Here is a 22,149-nt window from a genome sequence, read left to right as displayed (position 1 = left end):
TTGACCTTCAAAATTTCTCGAACTCAATGGAAAATTGGTTTATAGGTACACTGAAAAAAAAAATTAAAATAATAACAACTTTATCCCGAAGTTGGCCGTTTCATATTGAAAAAAAAAGTAAAAATACTTTTAAACAATTTAATAATGATTGGAACAAGTCTAAATATTTGTATTTACAATAGAATGGAATGAATTCATTGATACAAAATCACTGAAGTTAAATAAACAAAATCATTACTTCTATGAAAGAGATTGATTTTAGTTTAAAGTCATGCATTTTATTGATGGAAAAAAATAATTGTACTTAGTTGGAATATATAATCGTGTAAATAAAGCGAATCGATTAATTAAAAGAAAATTACTTTGTGTTTGCTTTAAATAGAGTATTTGGTTATTATGATCGCATATCTATCATGTCTAATCCATATGTGATTGAGCCAACTTCATGAAGATTATTGTTGCCAGTTAACAGAGAGTTTGAAATAAACATATTGATTTTTAAAGGATTTAGCATATTTTTGGTATATTTGTAACAAGCATCGATAGCGCAGTTGTAAAGCTGTAGACTTAGGACACAAAAATCAATCGTACATATCCCATATGTCACTGGTTCAAATCCGGCTTGAAGAAATCTATTTTTTGTTTAAATAAACCAATAAGCAGGTATAAATCTTTTATTTCTTTTACCTGCTCGTGTAGTTGTGGCAATCACATCAGTATTTCGTTATGATATTTATAAGTGGTTGAACCAATCAAAAAAAGATTGTTTAAAACTATGTTGCATTTCAAAACAATTATGTTTGAAATTTGTTAGACAGTATATTACTTTCATAGAAATAACTCATATGCGTTTGTGTCAACTTCACCACTCAACCCTGTACGGTATTTGTGTCACATTCGTGGCACTATTAGGTATATTTGATCTCGCGATGACGTTGAGAAAAAACTATTTTTTCTATCAAAATTACTTGTTGCGTTTATTTTAGGACACTCTCTAGTTTGAAACATTATTATAGTGGTGGTGATATATTAAAATAAAGATGACCCTCCCTAGGGACGTATAAAACCGCCCTCAGTAGCTCCCATACAACCATGAACCAATGATACATATTTAATTATGTACCCAACACTAAGAACACTGAAGTGCACTGGTAGTGGCACTAACTACTAGTCACTATGTCTGCACTATTACTTTACTATTATTCTATATGAAAATAATAAACAAGTTAACTATTAAATGATTCGGCGCATTTACTTTTTTTTTTAAATCGTAATAATTGAAACGGAAACAAAATAATCGCGGCACCTTTTTATGCTTAAATTGTTTGAAGTAGAAGTGGGAGAGATAATGATTGTTACACGCGGTGTAATTATTTGATTGTAGTGTAAGTGAAGTAAACACGTGGCGTGGCATCTCAGAGAGTTCACTAAAGCATTGTTGTTTAGTGGGACTTAAAATACTGATACTAGAATTAGATACTTTTATACTGATTACTGATAGCTGATTCTTTATTTCTTGTTAAGTGATCAACGCGGGTTCAAGTGTATGTGATTTGTTTATTTTCATCCAAAAACATGACAGAATGACATTGACATTAAAACTGAAACATTCAGAGAAATGTTATTTAAAGGTAACAGTAGTCGATTAGAGTTCTTAATTGGAAAAATTCAAAATCATCATTTTCCACCTACATTCATGAAAAAAGGTACGCCAAATTTTTTTGTAAAAAAATGTTGTTTTATAGAAAAATTTCAGTAAAAATTTTTTATTGTTGAGAACTGAAATTTTTCTTAAGGCTTTATATTTTTGGAGGAGTTCCATCTCTTTGTTTTTGGGCTGAAGTCTCAGATTTTCGAGGTCTCTTGTCTCCCGGCAAAGTTTAAAATTTGTTTTTTTCAAAAATAAGGTCGACTTTTATTTTTTTCAAAAAATCTAAAAATATTCTAATCGGATTAGTTAAATGTTTAAAAAATCACGAAACAATTCCAGACGGAAAATCCATGTAAAAATAAAATTTTTGTGTCTACCAAAATTTTGGAGTTATTGCAAATTATTTTCAGCTTTAAAAGAAATATCTGCGAAATATTGGATCGATTATGATTTATTTAAGGTATTTCGATCCATAGCGAAAGTGTTACCAAAGAACTGAAAATTTGTGTGTCAATTAATGAGTATTTAATACACCTTTTGTATAAATATCAAGCCAATTCTGGTTTACGAGAAATTAATTATTTAAAAAAATTTTAATAAAAAATACTTTTTAAGGGACAAGCTTTTATTGTACTAAAAAGTATAAAATAATTTTATCTATAAGTCACTCATACCCGACTATCTGTAAAAGCTTGAGGCGCTTAATATCAAGAATGAATCGGAACGCCTCATCTACTCCTTGAGATTCATCCTTGATATTAAGCGCCTCAAGCTTTTACAAATATTCGGGTATGAGTGACTTATAGATAAAATTATTTTATACTTTGTAGTACAATAAAAGCTTGTCCCTTAAAAGGTATTTTTTATTAAAATTTTTAAAAAATTTTTAAAGTCCATTTTCGGTTGTCTGTCAGTCTGTCTGTCAACACGATAACTCAAAAACGAAAAATGATATCAAACTGAAATTTTTACAGCGTCCTCAGGACATAAAAAATCAATTAGAGTTCGTAATTGGGCAACATAGGTAAATTGGATCTTGGATCCGTAGGACTCATTTTGTAAGCCGTTAGAGATAGAACAAAAGTTTAAATATAAAAAATGTTCTTTATAAAAAAAGAAACAACTTTTGTTTGAAACATTTTTTCGTAAATATTACTGTTTACCCGTGAGGGCACAAATTAGGCCCAAATTTTATAGTATGTATTATATGGGAATATCAGTTATATATGTGTGACATGTATGTATGTGTAATTTGATAGAGTAATCAACACTGTCTATATACATGGTATTTTAACAATTAACTCAGTAATTTGTTTGTTTTCACTTGTTGTTTTTTTTATAAAATATTTCAAATGAAAACTTTGAATTATTTTCACTTGAACACTTTGTATCCAAATATTTATAAAAGGTATTATATTAATAAATATCTGTAAAAAATAACTTGACTCTGATAGTGTGAATAGGAATTTTAAATACTTTTGATATAGATAACTCTAGAAATTTAACGAATAAGTAATATTCGTTAAATTGAAATTGTATACTCAATAAAGTTATAGAAAATAAATTTTTACTGCAAATAGTCATCTAAATTATTTGATTAAAAGCGATAACATTAATTTATGTTGATTGCTGATATGTTTAACTGTTTGAAATATTACAAATATTAAATTTCAAAATATTGATATTATAAATATTTAATAAAATATTTTTTTTAAATCGCTATAATGTTTACATTTACAAAATTAAATGATTATAAATTTTTAAAAACAAAACACAAGTTTTTATACCATGTATATATGAAATATATCAAGGTATACTAGGTTTAGTCGTACGGCGACGGATATACTGTTGCACCAGGTACCTCTGGGACCAATTCTGTCACGATATTCCTGTTGAGCCACCCCAAAAACCATCGTGTAACGATTTTTGTAACGAAATATGGTAAAATATGAAAGTCTTTAAAAACCCCAAAAAATCTTTATGACGTTTTTTCAATACGAACTAAAAGTTTTAAAAATTTTTGAATGTAGTGGATTAACTTCACAGAGCTGATAAACAAAAAAACATGTAAATTAAACCTTTGTCGGCATAGATTGTTTTAAACGGTGCAGTGGAACCCACACTTATCAACACGTTTAAGAAATTTATGTCCATGTAAGAGTTCAAAGATCATATCCACTGCCGTTGAGTGTATTACGTGATCATTTTACAATTTGGATCATTTCAAATGACTCTTTAAGTAGTTCACAGCAACGATGGGTCTCTTTTACGTTACAAATCTTTGAATTATCACCAATTTTTTGTAATTTTCTTAAATCCAAAATAAGGAACTAAGATTTGGATGGCAATGAAAAGTTTGTACAGATAATTTCGGGTCAATTCTTATTTCGGGTTAATGTAGAAAGAAATTGCTTTTTAGAGTGTTAGGGTAAATCGGACATTAAGGCAGTATAAATTTCTTATTTTAGTATGAAATTGGACTATAAGTCGAAATCAATTAATTTAGTTTTCTACAATAAAAGTTATTACCATTTTTGCTCTCCAAGTGCACGGTTATAGAGATATAGCCTAAATGGCCTAGCGGTCTAAGGCGTTAGTCTTTGAACGTTGGGCTATTTAGAAAACGTTTTGAAAGTTTGGGGGTTCGAATCCAGGCAGCGGCAGTGTTAACAATTTATAATTAATGGGAATGCAGAATTGATCACATTGTCGTCGCTTGAATGAGAACGAATATACCGATTCCACCCACATCAAAAATAATAAAGATTAAATAATAATGATGTGGGTGGCCTCTGTGATATGGCGTATGTCATAAAAATGGAGTTTAAACCCCCATTATTATTATTATTATAGCCTAAAACGATTTTCCTTAAAATGGAGGCACTTCCTCCGCCTATTTTTGTGAGGATTTTCTGCATTTACATTCAGTACATGATACTGAACCTAATTTAAATAATAAAATAACTCCTGTAATTTAGTGCATTATGGGCACAAATAACTAGCTTCTTTATAACCTGTATTATGATGCGATTTTAAAAACTACAATGTGTTAAGAATAATTTGAAGGGGTATTTTGTGTATTAAAAATTATAAATAACAAATTTTGTTTCAGATACATTGGGAACAGAATCTGGTGGAGGTAGTTGGCAATCTGATAATGGTGAAGAGCCACGTACCCCACCCACACCAGCTTCATCATGTCCAACACCAAATTCAAGCAGTGATTTACCTGAATCTGAATTGGTGTTTACTGTGGGTGTCACGGAATCGACACCATATCCATGTCAATTTTGTACGAAAGCATTTCCACGTTTGAGCTACTTAAAAAAACATGAACAGGTTTGTGCAGAAATTTTTATTTTGTTCTTAGACTTTTTGGTTCGAAATTGAAATTTTCGATAAATGTTTTAACTTAGAAATGGAATAATCTGTAATAATTCTTGAGATTTTGTTTAATTTAAGAATTTTGACTTCATGAAATGAACATGGTGTTCATAAAATCACCTAATTACTAAATTTTCGCTTGTCTGTTTGTCTGTCCGTCCGTCTGGAGACACGATAACTCAAAAACATAAAGAGATATGAAACTGGAATATTTATAAGGTGTTCAGGACGTAAAAAGTGAGTTTTAGTTCGTAAATGAGCAACATAGGTCAATTGAGTCTTGGGTCCGTAGAACTCATAGATAAAACAAAAGTTTAAATAGAAAAAATGTTTCTTATATCAAAATAAACAACTTTTACTTGAAACATTTTTTCATAAACATATAATATAATAATATAATAAACATAATTGTTTAACCGTGAGGTAGATTCCAGTAGTGTTCTTGTGAAACATTCTTGAGCAATGAAAAATCCGATTTTGAAGTCGACAACAATAAGAAAACTATCTTAGCGAAGGGAAATCTTAAGAAAATTTTCGTTTTCCTTTTTATTCTTAATCCATGAAAATCATTCAATCATCAACTCCTTTTTTAGATTTTCGGAGCATCCACCGTGATTCAATAGAATTTATAATGCTGAATTAATTTTTTTTTCTCAAATTTAAAAAAAATTTGATACTTATGTATAATTTTGATTGTGAGAAGTTAAGTGGCCTTAACTATTTTTTAATGTGTGCCTGAATTTAATTTAGATTTGAGATAAAAAGGTCAAGTCAACTATTTACATTTACGTAAACAAAAATAAAATAAAATAGCTCACTAAGAACACCTCCTTAATCTTCAAATCTAGTAGCAATCAAAAAAGACACAAGTGTTGTTAGTCGGCATAACTTCAAAAGAAAAACGTTTATATTAAACGTGTTAAAATTTAAATTCTGCTTTAGATTTTAAAGAATTAGATACTAGGTAAAGGTACATAGATCGTGGTACGCAGATAGAATGGGCGGCTGGCGGCCCCTCTGTACTAAAAACATACAATTTTCATTTAAGGTAGTATAGCAGTATTCAGACGAGAAACATTTTAGTCAAATCAGCAATCATTTTTGAATAATTTATAACTAATGATACTAAAAAAATTATAATTAAGGTAGTACCAGCAACAGTCGCCCTAACCAATTCCGTCCGCGGTATGCTTAGGGTAGTGGGTTCGATTCCCGTCGTCGCAACAAAATTAATTTAATTAATAGTTGTGATGGGTTGGTGTAGTGTATGGTATATGCATGAAGAAGGTGCACTTAGTCTCTGAAATTGAGGAGCTGATAAATGAAATTATCAACGGAAAGGTGGTAAAACACATGTATGGTATCACAAAGGTTCTCTATAGCCTAAGTGTGTCCTTCGTGGATATCCAATATAATCTAACCTAACCTAGTACCAGCGCCATGGCAAGTTTAGACTTGTGTATGCAATTATTTGTACCTTATTTTCAACTCTGATGATGAATTTTTGGTTTTCGAAATATCGAAAGCTGAATAATTTTCAATTTTCGATATTTTGAAAATTACGCCAGATATCGAAAAATTGTTTTCTTAAAGTTATAATATAATTTATCATCAAAATTGAAAATACATATTTTTTTAAATTTGTGCCCCACTACCATGCTGATACATCCTTAACTAAGGCAACTATGATCTTTTGAATAAATTTAAACAAAATAGTCGTTAACTGTGAGACTCGATACTGCTATTACTACCTTAAAATTGAATTTTATCTGGTACAGATTCTGATATACGTCACTTTACAAAGAAATAAAAGACAATATGATGACAGTACAGTCCAGTAGTTAGTGGTCAGTGTTTAGTAATCAGTACTTACTCGTATTTACTTTTACTACATGCTAGCGTTTTAGTACAGTAGCTAAGTGTGAAAAATTCTATCATGTTTTTTGTTAGACATTATTAAAAAGTGGAGAGAAATCATATTAAGGACAACAGAGGAAGAACATGACTAAATTATATACCGATTGTAAGTAAGAAGAGTTTTTATGGACGTTCTTATGTTTAAAACAAAGAGGGAATGTGTACTGTGTGTTGTGGTGTGTTTCAGTTATGTGTTACTGTGTTTGATTGGTATTGTGTGTGTACAACTTCAATTGATTGAGTCTGACCAGCTGTGTTTATTCATATGTATACATATGCAAATCTTCTTTGTTTTATACATAAGAACGTTCATAAGAACTCTTTTTACTTCATATAATATAAATGGCTAAATGATATGGTTTACAAATTATGTATGTACACAATGAACTGTGATATTTGAGATTCAAGGTTTTAAACTTCATGAAAATGTAGTTTTGATCAGAAATTAAAGGAAAAATTAAAAACTAAGAACTTGAAACAAGTAAAAAAAACACTCGGTTGACATTTTTACAAAAAAATTAGTTTATCTCATGTTTTGTGGGCCAAACTTTACATTTGTAGGGTAAAAATTTAGACTTGGAAATTGAAAATAAACAAGGAAAATGGAAAATGTATAATACAGCGAAATATGACAATCGTTCTCTGCACGATGTAGTGTATTTTATTCCACTTCTTAATAAATACCCGACAACAAGCAAAACAAGACCATTTTTTAGGTCGGCTACTGTACTATTATAAGTGTGTTATCAGGACTAAACGTAACTGATCATTATGTTTTATGAATACAAGCTGAGGCAGGAGCAGGATTCGTCACAGGACGGACGGAACTTTAAAATGACATGAACTGGACTAGCAGGATGGGTTTGAACAAAGAACATGCATACTTTGTGAAAATCTTTTGAATTGTTTCAGTTTGTTTCCACAAGTCTGTGATACCTTTGTTTATTTTCAAAAACAATCACTTTTTTATTTCTTATCTAACATTAGGTTCCGCTACCTAGTATTACTATAGGGTGGGACATCTTTTAGTTCCTTTTTAAGGTTGATCGAAAAGTAAACTGCAATTTTACAATATACTCTAAATTTTATTCGATTTTTTGGAATTATCTTAAGAGGTACCGCTTAGAAATCGACAAAAAATTGTAATTTTGACTCAAAAAGTATAAAATGTTTCCCCAATCGTAAAATGAAACCGATTTTTGAATTTTTTGGGTCAAAATTACCTTATAAACTGAGTTTTATGAAATTCCGAAACAAAATTTTTTTCACGATTTTTTCGATTTTTTCTAAGGGGTACCCCTTAAGAAAATTTCAAAAAATCGAAAAAAATTTTTTCGCTCCAATTTCGACAAAATTTTGTTTATAAGGTAATTTTGACCCAAAAAGTTCAAAAATCGGTTTCATTTGACGATTGGGAGAACAGTTTCTAAGAAAAACGATATATCGGATCGATTTCTGACAATATCTCGAAAACTATCTGCCTAATCTTCAAATTAACATGATTTTTGAATTTCTTGGGTCAAAATTACCTTATAAACTGAGTTTTATCAAATTCCGAAACTAAAATTTTTTCACGATTTTTTCGATTTTTTCTAAGGGGTACCCCTTAAGAAAATTTCAAAAAAACGAAAAAAAAATTTTCGCTCCAATTTCGACAAAATTTTGTTGATAAGGTAATTTTGACCCAAAAAGTTCAAAAATTGGTTTCATTTGACGATTGGGAGAACAGTTTCTCAGAAAAACGATATATCGGATCGATTTCTGACAATATCTCGAAAACTGTCCACCTGATCTTCAAATTTATATGATTTTTGAATTTCTTGGGTCAAAATTACCTTATAAACTGAGAAATTTTTTTCACGATTTTTTCGATTTTTTCTAAGGGGTACCCCTTAAGAAAATTTTAGAAAATTGAAATAATATTTTTGGCTCCAATTTCGATAAAATTCAGTTCATTAGGTAATTTTGACCCATAAAAAACAAAAATCGGGTCTATTTAACGATTGGTTGTATTGTGCTTAAAATATCTTCAAAAATCTCATATAATGATCGAATTTTAGGCAATTTTTTCTAGAAATATGTGTCTAATAATCAAATTAATTAGTTTTTCGTGATTTTTGAGTTTTTATTACTAAAGAAAATTCAAAGAACGAGATAAAATTTTTGTTTAATATTTACATTTTATTTTAAGGTTACTCATTTTGCGATATCGCTTGAAATTATTTTAAAAAAATATTTCATAATGGATAAAAAAAACAGTATACGATATAGTTCACACTTCATCGTAATTTAGGGTTCAGTTTCCTTTAATAATTTACAAATTTCATTGCTTTCAGACGCACAATGACAAGATGCCATTCAAATGTGAATTTTGTTCACGATTATTTAAATATAAACGGTCACGTGATCGGCATATCAAATTACATACCGGTGATAAAAAATATCGTTGTACACATTGTGAAGCTGCATTTTCCAGAAGGTAAATCATTTGAAAACTTATACTTTTATTACCTGTCTATTTTTTCGAATATCATGCCATCTGTTGTTAACTCATTAGAGGCAGTTTAAAAAGTGTTTCTGTATTGGTGAAATAATTTGATAAATATGTAGTACTATTTTTTTGTTTTCTTTATAAATAAAAAAAACAAAATAGTTTTTTTAGTATTCGCTACCCATACATGTTCATTTGTTTCCAATCCCTCATACGACTTATTTTGCTCAACAGATGGCAGTGATAATATGTTAGTGTATAATAAATTAAAGCAACCCAATCAAAACTAATCCGATTTTGTTACAGTGACCACTTAAAAATTCATTTACGCACCCACGATAATGGTAAGCCATTTCAATGCGTTACATGTAATCGAGGGTACAATACTGCTGCAGCTCTGACGTCACACATGCAAAATCATAAAAAACAACAACGTCAGCAGCAACAACAGGTGGGAATGGGAATGGTAGTCACAACGACCCCAACCCTTACATCGACAACTTCTTCGTGTATAGATTTGACACGACAATCGGAAATATCGACCACAATCACGGTGACGTCACCGCAATCACCTTTACGAATTTCTACAGCACCAATTAGAACTTCATCTCTGTCGATGGCAACACCTACACCTGAAGCGTCCAGTCCATCAAAGTTATCGGAGAATAATTGTTGCTCACATTGTGGGGAGCTTTTTGAATCGACGTCACTCTTACAAGTGAGTTTTGGCCAGATATAATTTTATCCCTTTAGTCAGAGTTTAGGCCAGATATAGTTTTATTCCTTACATTTTCTTAATTTATTTTCAGAAACATATTGCATCATACCATCAACAAGATTTACAAGCAAAAGAAAAATCACCAACCCCCTTAATAATAACGAAACAAGAAACACCTCCGAGTGTTACCTTAGTTTGTATTTATTGCTCAGAAGATTTTCAAACGATGGACGAATTAAAAGTTCACGTTGATGTGAAACATTACATCAATGGGATAACTTCTTCATCCTCCCGAGTTCAAACACCTGTTCCAATTCCCGCCCCGCTATCCTCATCCTCATCGAATATCCAACATAATTCACCACCACTATTAAACTATCATTTACATTCCCCAATTATCGATAGTCCAAAATTGGTATGTCACATTTGTACCCTCCAATTCTCAAATCCACAAATGTTCCAACATCATTTATTGACAGTGCATCGTAACATGTATCAGAATGTTTGCCCATATTGTACTCAACAATTTGAGACACGTGATCAAATGACGGAACATTTTTTCCAAGTCCATCAATCGGAACAAATTAAACCAACGGATTTGAGTAAGAAGACATCGCTGAATGAACCGCATGACACGTATGGAGCGAAACGGTTTAAGAAAGCACAATTAGAATCCACGAATATTTATACAAATAATATCGATACAATATCCACGCCATTATCGCGGACATCCAGCTCATCTACCCCGAATCCATTAGACATGCCAAACACTTTACTGTGCAGTCAATGTGATGCAGCTTTACCAGACTTCGAATCATTTCGTATTCACTTAAAAATCCATTTAGAACATAGCGGTAGTGGAGATGGAATTCGTTCGATGTTCGAGCATTCACAAAAATTTCCACAAAATAATTTATTAAATGATATTCTAAAAACGTCTTACATGCTGTCGTGTCCACATTGTACGCAAATTTTTAAGGATCATCATACTTTGGAAAAACATATTTGTACACATTTTCTGGCATCCGTTACTGAGTACAATTGCAAAACATGTGCGAAAACTTTTACCAATGCAGATGATCTACAAAAGCATTTACTGGATACACATGCGCAGCATGTGTTTCGATGTTCGTTGTGTAAGGAATTATTCGAGTCACGAGTTGCGATTCAAGTAAGTAAATATAAAATAATTATATCTCTTAAGGTGATTGTTTCCTTACAGTAATGTCAAAAAGTTTTGGATTATTGCACGGTACATACATATAAACCAAATACATGCTTTGTACTCAAGTAATGAGCTATTTTTAACTTTACAATACCATGAAACTATAAAAATATATAATATATTGTGTGCAAGTGATGCTTATAAATTTGATAATATAGATATCTCTCTTCAATCATGAATAAACTAACTATAGTCGTCTCTGTTCATCAAAATGATGGATCTTCGATGAACTCATAATTAAATTAAAATTTTGTTTTGATATCATCAACCTTATATTTTGATGGTATTATTTCGAGATAGTTTTTTGTCACACTCTCTAGATTTGTTGATATAGAAACATCCAATTGAAAAGGATAACCTATATGATTCATCATTTTTCAGCCAACTTTGAACGATAAAAAAAGTAATAAAAAGCCCGATGACCTAGGAAATTTTTGTGATTTTTGGAAACTTTGTTAATGAAAAAATGTAATTATAAAGTTTTATAGAAATCCCTAATCTTCTTAACGAATAATTGATTCTTTCAGGTACATTTTGCGGTTAAACATAGTGGTGAAAATCAATTATTTCGTTGTGTTATGTGTCCAAATGATGTACGATCTGTGTTTCGTACAGAAAAATCCGGTAAAATCCATATACGCACAAATCATAGCGCAAATTTACTACCATCAATTCATCAAGTGTCCCCATCTGTGCCAGCCAATACACCAAAACAGTATCAGTATCGTTGTCATTTCTGTTTGAACAAATACGAATCAGAAATTGAATTTCAATTACATTTAACGATGCATTTTCAACCATACAAGTGTCCAATTTGTTCCAAGATATTCCAAGTGGAATATTTGTTGGAACGACATATGCAAGACTATCATCAATCTACGAATCAAGTAAGTTTAAATCCAACATTTTTTCCAGTAATTTTTAGAAGATTCTCATGGTCCAATCGTCTTAAGAAGGTCGTTTCGCTTTCTGGCAGTAAATTGTGCATTTATTTAAAAATTAGCGTCGAAAGGACCTCTTTAATTCAATTAAATAAGTATTTGACTTCTTAAAAATTAAAGTTTAGCAAGAAAATATTGTCTTAAATCAAAGTATTTACTTGCTGCCTTAAGAACAAATTTCCCTGCTAGTAATTTTTTTCAGTTTATTATTTATTCCTCAATAAATTTCACGGTAAAGTATACAAGGTGTTCTGTTATTGATAGCAGAAAATTATACCAGTAAATTAAGCTTATCAAGACAAATGGAAAAGCTCTCTACCAAATTTCGATCTGAGGCCTGATTCGGGAGATGTGGCTATGGGAAAAATAGAAAGATTTATGAATTCACAGACCTATCAAATTCATTAAATGAGTAGGTGTCACTTATAAAATTCTAGAAAATACTTTCGAAAATAAAAATAAAACGCGACTGAAAAGCTACATACAAGCACTGACATTCAAAACTTTCTATACGGGATATTTCAACAATTAACTCTGTCAATTTTTTTTTTCACTTGTTTTGTAATTTGTTTCAGGTTTCTTCGAATGGTGGCTCAACACAAATTGAAGAAACATACGATCAAAAATCAAGCTCAACATCAACTCATTTCAATTCATCGAAATCGAAATCAACGTTATCACATGAAAACACAAAAGATCCACAATCACTGAATTGTATCAAACTAGAAACACCCGATTACAAAGTCAACATATGCGATTTATGTGATCGAAATGATTTTGCAAATGAAACGGAATTAATTGCACATCGTAAGTTAGTCCATCATATGAAATCCACTTCGAAAAATGGTGTGGTTAGCTTACATTGCGCATACTGTAACGAAAATTGTAAGTCACGGACTGAGTTAGAAAGTCACATGAAGAATCATTCGCAAAGTAGTGGCGTTTCTGGTAAACATAAGTGTAATATATGTGATGAACTTTGTCCATCCGCTGCTCTTTTAGCCGAGCACAAATTAACTCATTGCAAAGTGGTGTCCGGGAACTGTTGCACTCAATGTAAAGCGACATTATCGACCGATGATCAGTATTATACACATTTAATTCAACATTCAACCGCCGCGGGAAATTCAAATAACAATAATAATAGTGGACAAATAGCGTTACCGTATCCGTGTGTGATTTGTCGACAAACATTGATCTCAAATATTGAAGTCCGAATGCATGCGCAGTTTCACATACGCAATATTCTATCGACATCGTCCACAAACGAATTCCAATGCATTCTATGCTTAAAATCGTTAGATAAATCGAAGTTGATATCCGGTGGAGGGGCCATTTGTAAGGATTGTTTTATTCAACATAGTTACAACCTCGAAAAAACCTTACATCAACAATCGACCATGGAAGAAAAACAAAAATTCTCATGTATTCGATGCCAGTTAAATTTCGATACAGAACTAGAAATTCAAAATCATATAACAACACATCTAAATGAATCAACATCGAATTCACAATTCCAACACGAGTGCCATTTATGCCGGAGCAAGTTTTCGAACTCGTATAAGTTACAAATACATTTAATCGAACATACATTCGCCGGTTTTGGTAGTTTCACTTGCTATTTATGTTCAGCGGTGTTTACGGGCGCACAAGGATTACATTCGCACATGTTAGAACATGGTTTAACGAATCGTCCGTACGATTGTCAGAAATGTTCGTCTCGATTCTTTTTCCGTGCCGAATTGGATAATCATAGTTATTCGCTACATCAATCTTCGGCTGATAGCAGTAACAGTAACAGTGTGGCTACGAATGTTGATACTTATAGGCAACATTATCAGTGTACAGATTGTCATTTGGATTTTCATCAGTTGGAACATTTTATGAATCATACTAAATCGGTGCATGGTAACGATTTAACGGAGAAGAATAATAAGAATGCACCGTGTTCGGTATCTTCAGATAATGAATATATTGAAGTTGGAGGTTCACCAAATTCTACAAATCGTGCTTTAGTTGAATCGACAACTGTTGCTAATAGTTAAGTTTTTTTTGTTACAAGGTGTACAAGTCAAGGATTTTTAATCTTCAAAAAAAAAGGATTATCAAATTTCGATCTGAGGCCTGATTCGGGAGATGTCGTTATGGGAAAAAAAGAAAGATTTATAAATTCACAGACCTATCAAGTTCATTAAATTAGTAGGTGTCACTTAGATAATATAGAGAGGACTCTCATAAAACAATAATTGATTGTAAATTGATTTAATTGGGTAGCGAATACTAAAAAAAAATATTTTGTTGTCTTTATTTATAAAGAAAACAAAAAAATAATACATATTTATCAAATTATTTCACCAATACAGAGACACTTAAATGTGAGAGGAATCAAATTATATATTAATATAGATACGGGGGGATAAAATTGTGTGATACATAAAACATAATGCCTTTTTTCGAATATCATGCCATCTGTTGTTAACTCATTTGAGGCAGTTTTAAAATTATATAATTTGATACCTCCCACATCTAAGTGTCTCTGTATTGGTGAAATAATTTGATAAATATGTTTTATTTTTTTGTTTTCTTTACAAATAAGGACAACAAAGTATTTTTTTAGGTTTCGCTACCCAATTAAATCAATTTACAATCAATAAATGTTTTATGGTAGTCCCCTCTATATTCTGTGACATCTACTAATTTAATGAATTTGATAGGTCTGTGAATTCATAAATCTTTCTATTTTTCCCATAGCCATATCTCCCGAATCAGACCACAGATCGAAATTTAGTAAAGAGCTTTTCCATTTGTCTTGATAAGCTTAATTTACTGGTATAATTTTCTGCCACCAATAACAGAACACCCTGTATAGCATCCATTTAACATGTAAATAATATTTTTGTTACAATAGCTTTGCTATAAAAATCAATAAAAATATTCAATTTGTTTTGTCTAGAAATAATTGACAATAATTGGACGGACTACTAAATCAGTTGATCAGTGATCTGATGATCTGATTGATCTGATTGTAATATATAAGCCAAGCCATTTTGAAATTAGTCCTGTTATGTTTTTATCAATTCCAGTTGCAGTTCCAGCCAAGTAAAAGTATAATAAAAAAGTTGTAAATTTTTGCATATTTATTGTAAATAATTGAACAAAAATGAATGGTGTTTTTTGATTCAAATAAAAATGAGAATGTGATTTTTTTATTGCCAAAATAATAAATACTTATTAAAAATTAATAAAACGTCTCAATTCATATTTATTTATCCATAATTCCAAACATGTTAAGCTAATTCTAACCTCAACGTAAGTATATTAGCACCAGTGTCGGGATAAGCCAGCGCGGGGCCTATAGCAAATTCAATCAACGGAAAATTTATCTGTATCGTTCCACTTTTCATCTTTCAACCTGTATATATGAAATATATGTCAAGATAAGTTTAGTCCCAAGTTTACGTCTCAATTCATATTTATTTATCCATAATTCTAAACATATTAAGCAAATTCTAACCTCAACGTAAGTATATTAGCACCAGTGTCGGGTCAAGCTACAGCGCGAGGCCTGTAGCAAATTCAATCAACCGAAAATTTATCTGTCTCGTTCAACTTTTCATCTTTCACCCTGTATATATGAAATATATGTCAAGATAAGTTTAGTCCCAAGTTTGTAACGCTTAAAAATATTGATGCTACGAACAAATTTTGGTATCGGTGTTCATAAAATCACCTAAAGAGTCAATTTCCGGTTTTTTGTCTGTCCGTTTTTTAAAACGATAGCTCAAAAACGATAAAAGATATCATGTTTGAGTTTGTAAATGAGCAACATAGGTGAATTGGATCTCCATCATTAGGACCCATCTTGTGAATCTTTAGTGGTTTAAGCATACAAAATTTTCCTTATTAAAACATAAACAACTTTTGTTTGAAACATTTTTTCTTAAACATCATTGTTTACCCGTGAGGAAAAACTCATGTGTCCAGCAGATTCAAATTTGCAGGTAGCTTCAATTAGTTTTTTGTGATATAATTGTGTTGGTTGTTTTTAACTTTTCTAATTTATTAAAAATAATGCAAGTAATATTTACTATACAGGGTATTTTAATAGTTAACTCAGTCAATTGTTTGTTTCCGTTATTTTTTATATCTTCGTATATCTACCTGTGCCTCCCCCCCCCCTAACGGCGAGGCCGTAAAAGTGAGAAACTTGAATCTCTATAAAAGGAAAGCGTTTTTCTTTCGGAGATCTGTATAATTAAGGCTACTAATTGCCTGTTTTCTATAAACCACAGTCGAGCGTATTTAACATCTGCCATTTATGATCCCTTTATCAATTTCTAAAATCTCTTTAAGTAAGAGAAATTTCCCCTAAACTTGTGGAAAATTGTCGTACGCGAAAAAGGGATTGACTTTCCTGAAAGTTTATTATATTGAAATTAAATTATATAATTTAATTAATATTTATTAAGTTATAATCATTTCTGAGTCCAGATGGAATTCACGTTTACCAATGGTTAGGCAACTAGTAATACATGTTATATATAACAGTTGCCGATAAAAAATTACTTGATGCTATCTATTACTCAATTATTGTACTATAATTTTTCAATGGATTCAATGCGAAAAGGTTAAAATTTGCGGATAAGCTTGTGAAATCGAGAATTTTTAACTTTCTTGATCAAAATATCGGTACCCCAATTGCATAGAAACTTTTATTAATGCCATCTATTTCGTAATAAGCGAAATATATTTGTGCTTTATATATGTAACTAAGGTTTATGATAAATTAAGTTTCTTTTAACTAGAATTAACGATTGAATATATCACAAGTCACAGAGTTAAATAACGCATCAATGTAGCGTTACAATTTTTCATTGGTAGTTATCGATTTTTTTACATATTTTAAAGACAATGCGCTCTACATTCTCGACGGATCTTACATAATACGATAACAATGCCATCTGTTTTAGTAAAATCAAAACTAAACTGCATTTAAAAACAATTCAAGAGATGGACTTTGAAATTACGAATGAAATGCCACACAACTTCTATTCTACTAACTATAAATTTTTGAAAATTGCTTTACAACAATTGAAAAAGCGATTAATCAATTTTTTTCTGACCAAACTGCTCCAACGCTTAGATCAATGACCAAAAATATTTCGTTGTTGTTATGATTCTAAAAGTAAAAGATCCGGAATGATGAACTTTTATAGCTAGTTCTTCACAAGTAGATGCTACTTACAGAGTGTATCACTTGTAATTGGCTTTAATTTTGTAAGGTACATGTAAATGATTTCGAATCAATCCAATATTTAATGAATAGTTTTAAAGCAGAAAATTTTCACAAGAAAATTAATATTGGTTTAATTAAACCACTTTCTTGCAATTTCAATAATAATCAAAAAACGTATAAATACTGCATTTGACCCAAAAGACGTTTTATTTTGCCACTTCCCGGTTTCCGATTGAGCTGAAATTTTGCATGCACATTTAGTTTGGATGACAATGTATGGTAAGGTTTTGGCTTCCTAATTTTTCCCATCGCTTCCACCATATTTGATATATATACATTTTTTTAGTCTTAAATTAAAAATTTTAATAAAAAATACTTTTTAAGGGACAAGCTTTTATTGTACTAAAAAGTAGAAAATAATTTTATCTATAAGTCACTCATTTGTAAAAGGTTGAGGCGCTTTATATCAAGTATGAATCGAAAAATAATTAGGCACGTGGAGTAAATGAGGCGTTCCGATTCTTTTTTGATATTTTAAATTGAGCGCCTCAAGCTTTTACTAATAGTCGGGTTAGTATATAATTGTTTCATTTATGGTACACTTTTTCATAGAATCACCAATAAATTCTTAGTTTCTCATAAGTGATACCTAATTATTGCTTAAACAGAAATTTATATTTTAATGATATCTCTTGGAACACGTTGTAGAAGAAAAATTCTTAACATAGTTAAGAATTAAAATCAATAAAAAAGTTTGTTGATTAATAATTGAAAAGTGAAAATTATTAAAACTGGATTTCCTTGAAACCACTTAACATAATTATTAAAAAATACAAAAAAATACCCAAATATGAGCAAAATTTCCTTAAATCAACACACACCCACCTGTGGACGAATCCAATAACCTGTTGCTGTTAACGATCTTATAAATATTGTGTAATAAATGTGATATGTGACCTATCTTCATCGATTACCGGATTTCAAATATGATAATTTGAACAGCTAATCTAACCCCAAGGCCATGAAGATGGCAGCCTATATATATCAGGTGACAAATTTTAAATAAACCAGTTGACAAAATTTTTTGCGTGAACTGTGCTCAAAATGTTACCACAAACACTAGTTGCATTCTTCGCCATCATTGGTTTGGCATTGGCTGGAACAGAAATCTTAAATCCAGTCGAAAATAATGGACCAACACCATTCACTGAAACCGGTGTTCAACCGGAACAAACACGTGCCAAACGGTTCCTTGGTACTAAACTATTGTTGGGTGCTGGAGCAGCTGGTTTAGCTGGAGCAGCTATTGGAGGGTAAATTTAATTTGATATTTTAAATCGGGATGGAAAATTAACTGTGGATTTTTTTGTTTTTAGTGGTTTAGTAGCTAAAAAAGCTTTGGTATTAGGAGGCTTAGGAGCTGCTGCATATGGTGCCAAATCTTACGGAGGTTATGGATACGGAAGTGGATATGGTTATGGACATGGAAGTTATGGAGGTAGCTATTATGCACCATCTCAAGTTCATCACTACCATCACTCTTACCCATCATCTGTAACATACGTTAGTACTCCAGTAGTATATGGAGGTTATGGTCATGGAGGTTATGGAAGCAGTTATGGTTACTCTTCAGGTTATTCATCAGGCTATGCATCTGCCTACGGCCATGGTGGAGTTTGGTAAAACTATTCATGTAAGTTCAAATACTTTCAAATCTCTTAGAAATGCCTAAAAAGTTTCCTAGAATGTATACGCAAGTTATGTGATGATATTAACATGATTACATACACGTGTTTTGAAAATTTGTATATAGTCTCGGATCGGAAAACATGATAAAAATTCTGTGTTGTGGCTGAAAATGGCAAAAAATATGAAAAATGTATTTGATCACTTAATATTTGGCACATTTTTTATAAATTTGGCAAAATAGTTTTTCTAAAAGGATTTCTCGGACTTATTTAAGAAAATTATTCCTTGAAACAAGGATTTAAAAGAGACACAAAATATTCTTAAAACGAGCAGAAATTTCCTTGTGGCAATAAAACTTTTCTGGTACAAATAATTTGTATACCTCTTCATGAAAAATTCAAGGAGAAAAGAAAGATCAGTCGTATAATTAGGAACACCAAAAGATTTTAATAGATTTGCCATTTCTCCAATTTTGCACTAGAATTTTCGAATTTCGTGATGTGTCTCGCGGAAAATTGTATGAATTCTCCGAATTTAACCGAAAAATAAATAATTCTTTATATAGACAGAAAAAAGGGTTTCTCAGACTTAAAATAATTGCTTGAATCAAGAAAATTTTTCCTTGAAACTATGATTTAAAAGGGAGACAAAATATTCCTAAAGCGAATAGAAATTTCCTTGTGGCAACAAATTTTTCTGGTACAATAATTTTTACCTTTTCATGAAAAAATCGAGGAAAAATTTGTCGTATAAGTTGGAACATCTAAGGATTTTAGTCGATTTGTCATTTCTCGCGGAAAAACGTATGAATTCTCCGAATTTGACCAAAAAATTAAAATCTTGTTCTTACTAAAACAGAAAGTACCTAATACAGTAGCGTTTTTTATTCGAAAAAATTAAAAACCCTTCAATGGGATTACACTGTTTGAAAAAATGTAGAAATTATTGTGCTTTCCAAAATTCTTGATCATTAAATTTCCACAACAAAATATTGCAATTATTGCAGATTATTCTAAGCCCTAATTTTTCAGTTTGTTTCAAAAACGGAATTTTTGCATGTTAATTATATCAAACTAGACAAATAAAATTGGGACTTTCGAAATAAAAGTGACTCTCTGAAAACGAAATCGGAAAAAGTGAAAGTCGAACGTTTAAACACAATATTAAATACCGAAAGTTACTACGGCTTCGAATACTAATTTAGATTAATTGGCACTTAAAAGAAAAAGTTCGTATTTTCCTTGATACCGTTTGCTAATTTGCATATCCTTGATTGAATAAATAAAAGAAATTAAAATTCACTTTCAAGTTTCAAAGTCAATAATTTGTCACAAAGATCCACAAAAATTAACATATTTAAATAATTAACAGCGGAAAAGTAAAATTACTAAAACCTGACATTTTTAATTTGTATTATGACGTCATACATGTTTTAATTAAATCCTAAATCATTTTAATAAACATTTCTTTTCTTTTTTTTTCAGGTACAAATTTTTTTTAAATGCAGGGTCAATAATATTTTTCAAATGTACAAAATTTAAAAAATAAAACAAAATCTTATTTTATCAAAATTTTTTTATTTTTAACCAATAACAATCAACTATTCAGGTGCGTAGCCATTGAAATTTTAATTTCATAATAAATTTAAGGAATTTTGTATAACATTTTTCTGGCTACACCCCTGATGGTATCCTAATTTATAAGACTGCGATTAAAAAAATATATAATCCAACCATGGGGAATTTTTTAGAAGCAAATCCTCCAATAGCCATGAAAGATCCTTAACTTTTGCTTCTCTGTTAACAGAGACCTAGGTTTTGGAGTCATGGGTGTATCGAGGAGGAGACAAGTCGGGGGTAAATCAGTTACCACTGACTTGGGTATGGGTATGGGTATGTAGGTTAGTGGGCCATGCTCGAGGATCGCGCCTGGAAGCAATGGTTCAGAGCACCTAGCCAAATAGACCCTTGTACTCTTTCCCGCTACGCTTTTCAGTGGCTATTATAACCAACTGATGTACTGAAACCCAGGATTTGTCTAGCGCTGAGTTTCCAAATTTCTTCTGGTTCGACTATGGCCGGACCAAACCATTTCCTTCGCTGCTGTATGAGCGCCGGGCAGTAACAGAGAAAGTGGATCGATGTTTCTTTTGAATTTTCTAAGCATCTGTCACACGCGGGAAATTGTCTTTTTCCAATCTGATGTTGGAACTTGTTCAGGTTATCATGCCCTGTGAGTAACTCTACGATGACTCTAATATCAGCTCTGTTTAGTTTCAAGATCTCCTCGGCTCTGTTACCGAGCGAGTTTCCTTCACCCAACAGGCTTTTGGCGATTCGCCCTCCCTCGTAGCTGGCCCATGTCTTTAATTGTTGGTTTTTCAGATTATCTCCTAATCTGTTAAGACCTTCTTGGTATGGCTGTGAGAGACAAATCTCGGTCGAAATTAGTTTACGAAAAAAAAAATTAATTTCTCCTTTAAAGCTCCCCCTTTCTGGTAGATCTTTCCGGTAGTAAAAAAACAAGAAAAATTACCCGATTAAAAAGAGCCAATGGCTTAGAATTATAATTATTTAATCGCGGTCTTAAAGTAGTCCTAATGATATTACCTAAGAGACCGTAAACATAATCTTTTAGCCAAATTAGTAAAAATCATGATAATTTTAAGAATAATGGATACGAATTTGCTATAAGTTTCCGTCAATCGGTTGGTAAGCAATGAAACAATCGCATCCAGCATACAATGGAGAATGTCGTAGCCGGTACGTAATGAAAACGTTGGAAAATTTTTCTTTAAACGTTTTGTGCGAATAATTTGGACATTGACACGTTTATTTGGTAAGACATCCATGTACAAACCAGGAGGTAACTCCTTTTTGTAATCTTTCCATAAATTT

General features: G+C 31.2%; 2 protein-coding genes across 2 annotated transcripts; both read left to right on the top strand.

Moving 5' to 3' along the window:
• The first annotated feature begins 1,618 nt into the window (after positions 1-1,618).
• LOC123303067 (zinc finger protein 423) lies at positions 1,619-14,372 on the top strand. Its single transcript, XM_044886165.1, has 7 exons — positions 1,619-1,706; positions 4,764-4,990; positions 9,289-9,431; positions 9,750-10,161; positions 10,253-11,332; positions 11,914-12,273; positions 12,903-14,372. The coding sequence occupies exons 1-7, from the start codon at positions 1,619-1,621 to the stop codon at positions 14,370-14,372; spliced, it is 3,780 nt and encodes a 1,259-aa protein (XP_044742100.1).
• Positions 14,373-18,619: 4,247 nt separating this feature from the next.
• Positions 18,620-20,769, top strand: LOC123302786 (keratin-associated protein 6-2-like). Its single transcript, XM_044885879.1, has 3 exons — positions 18,620-18,876; positions 18,940-19,256; positions 20,737-20,769. The coding sequence occupies exons 1-2, from the start codon at positions 18,668-18,670 to the stop codon at positions 19,244-19,246; spliced, it is 516 nt and encodes a 171-aa protein (XP_044741814.1). The 5' UTR covers positions 18,620-18,667; the 3' UTR covers positions 19,247-19,256; positions 20,737-20,769.
• The last annotated feature ends 1,380 nt before the right edge of the window (positions 20,770-22,149 follow it).

Source organism: Chrysoperla carnea, chromosome X (genome assembly GCF_905475395.1).
Source record: "Chrysoperla carnea chromosome X, inChrCarn1.1, whole genome shotgun sequence".
NCBI lineage: Eukaryota > Metazoa > Arthropoda > Insecta > Neuroptera > Chrysopidae > Chrysoperla > Chrysoperla carnea.
The sequence above is the reverse complement of the archived record's forward strand: the minus strand, read 5'-3'. Positions and strand labels throughout refer to the sequence as shown.

Excerpts from the sequence above, each read along its gene's own strand:
- LOC123303067 (XM_044886165.1), top strand. The coding sequence starts at position 1,619 with ATGTTATTTAAAGGTAACAGTAGTCGATTAGAGTTCTTAATTGGAAAA. Across the intron at positions 9,432-9,749 it reads GAAGCTGCATTTTCCAGAAG|TGACCACTTAAAAATTCATT; the intron begins GTAAATCATTTG and ends ATTTTGTTACAG. Across the intron at positions 10,162-10,252 it reads AATCGACGTCACTCTTACAA|AAACATATTGCATCATACCA; the intron begins GTGAGTTTTGGC and ends ATTTATTTTCAG.
- LOC123302786 (XM_044885879.1), top strand. The coding sequence starts at position 18,668 with ATGTTACCACAAACACTAGTTGCATTCTTCGCCATCATTGGTTTGGCA. Across the intron at positions 18,877-18,939 it reads GCTGGAGCAGCTATTGGAGG|TGGTTTAGTAGCTAAAAAAG; the intron begins GTAAATTTAATT and ends TTTTGTTTTTAG.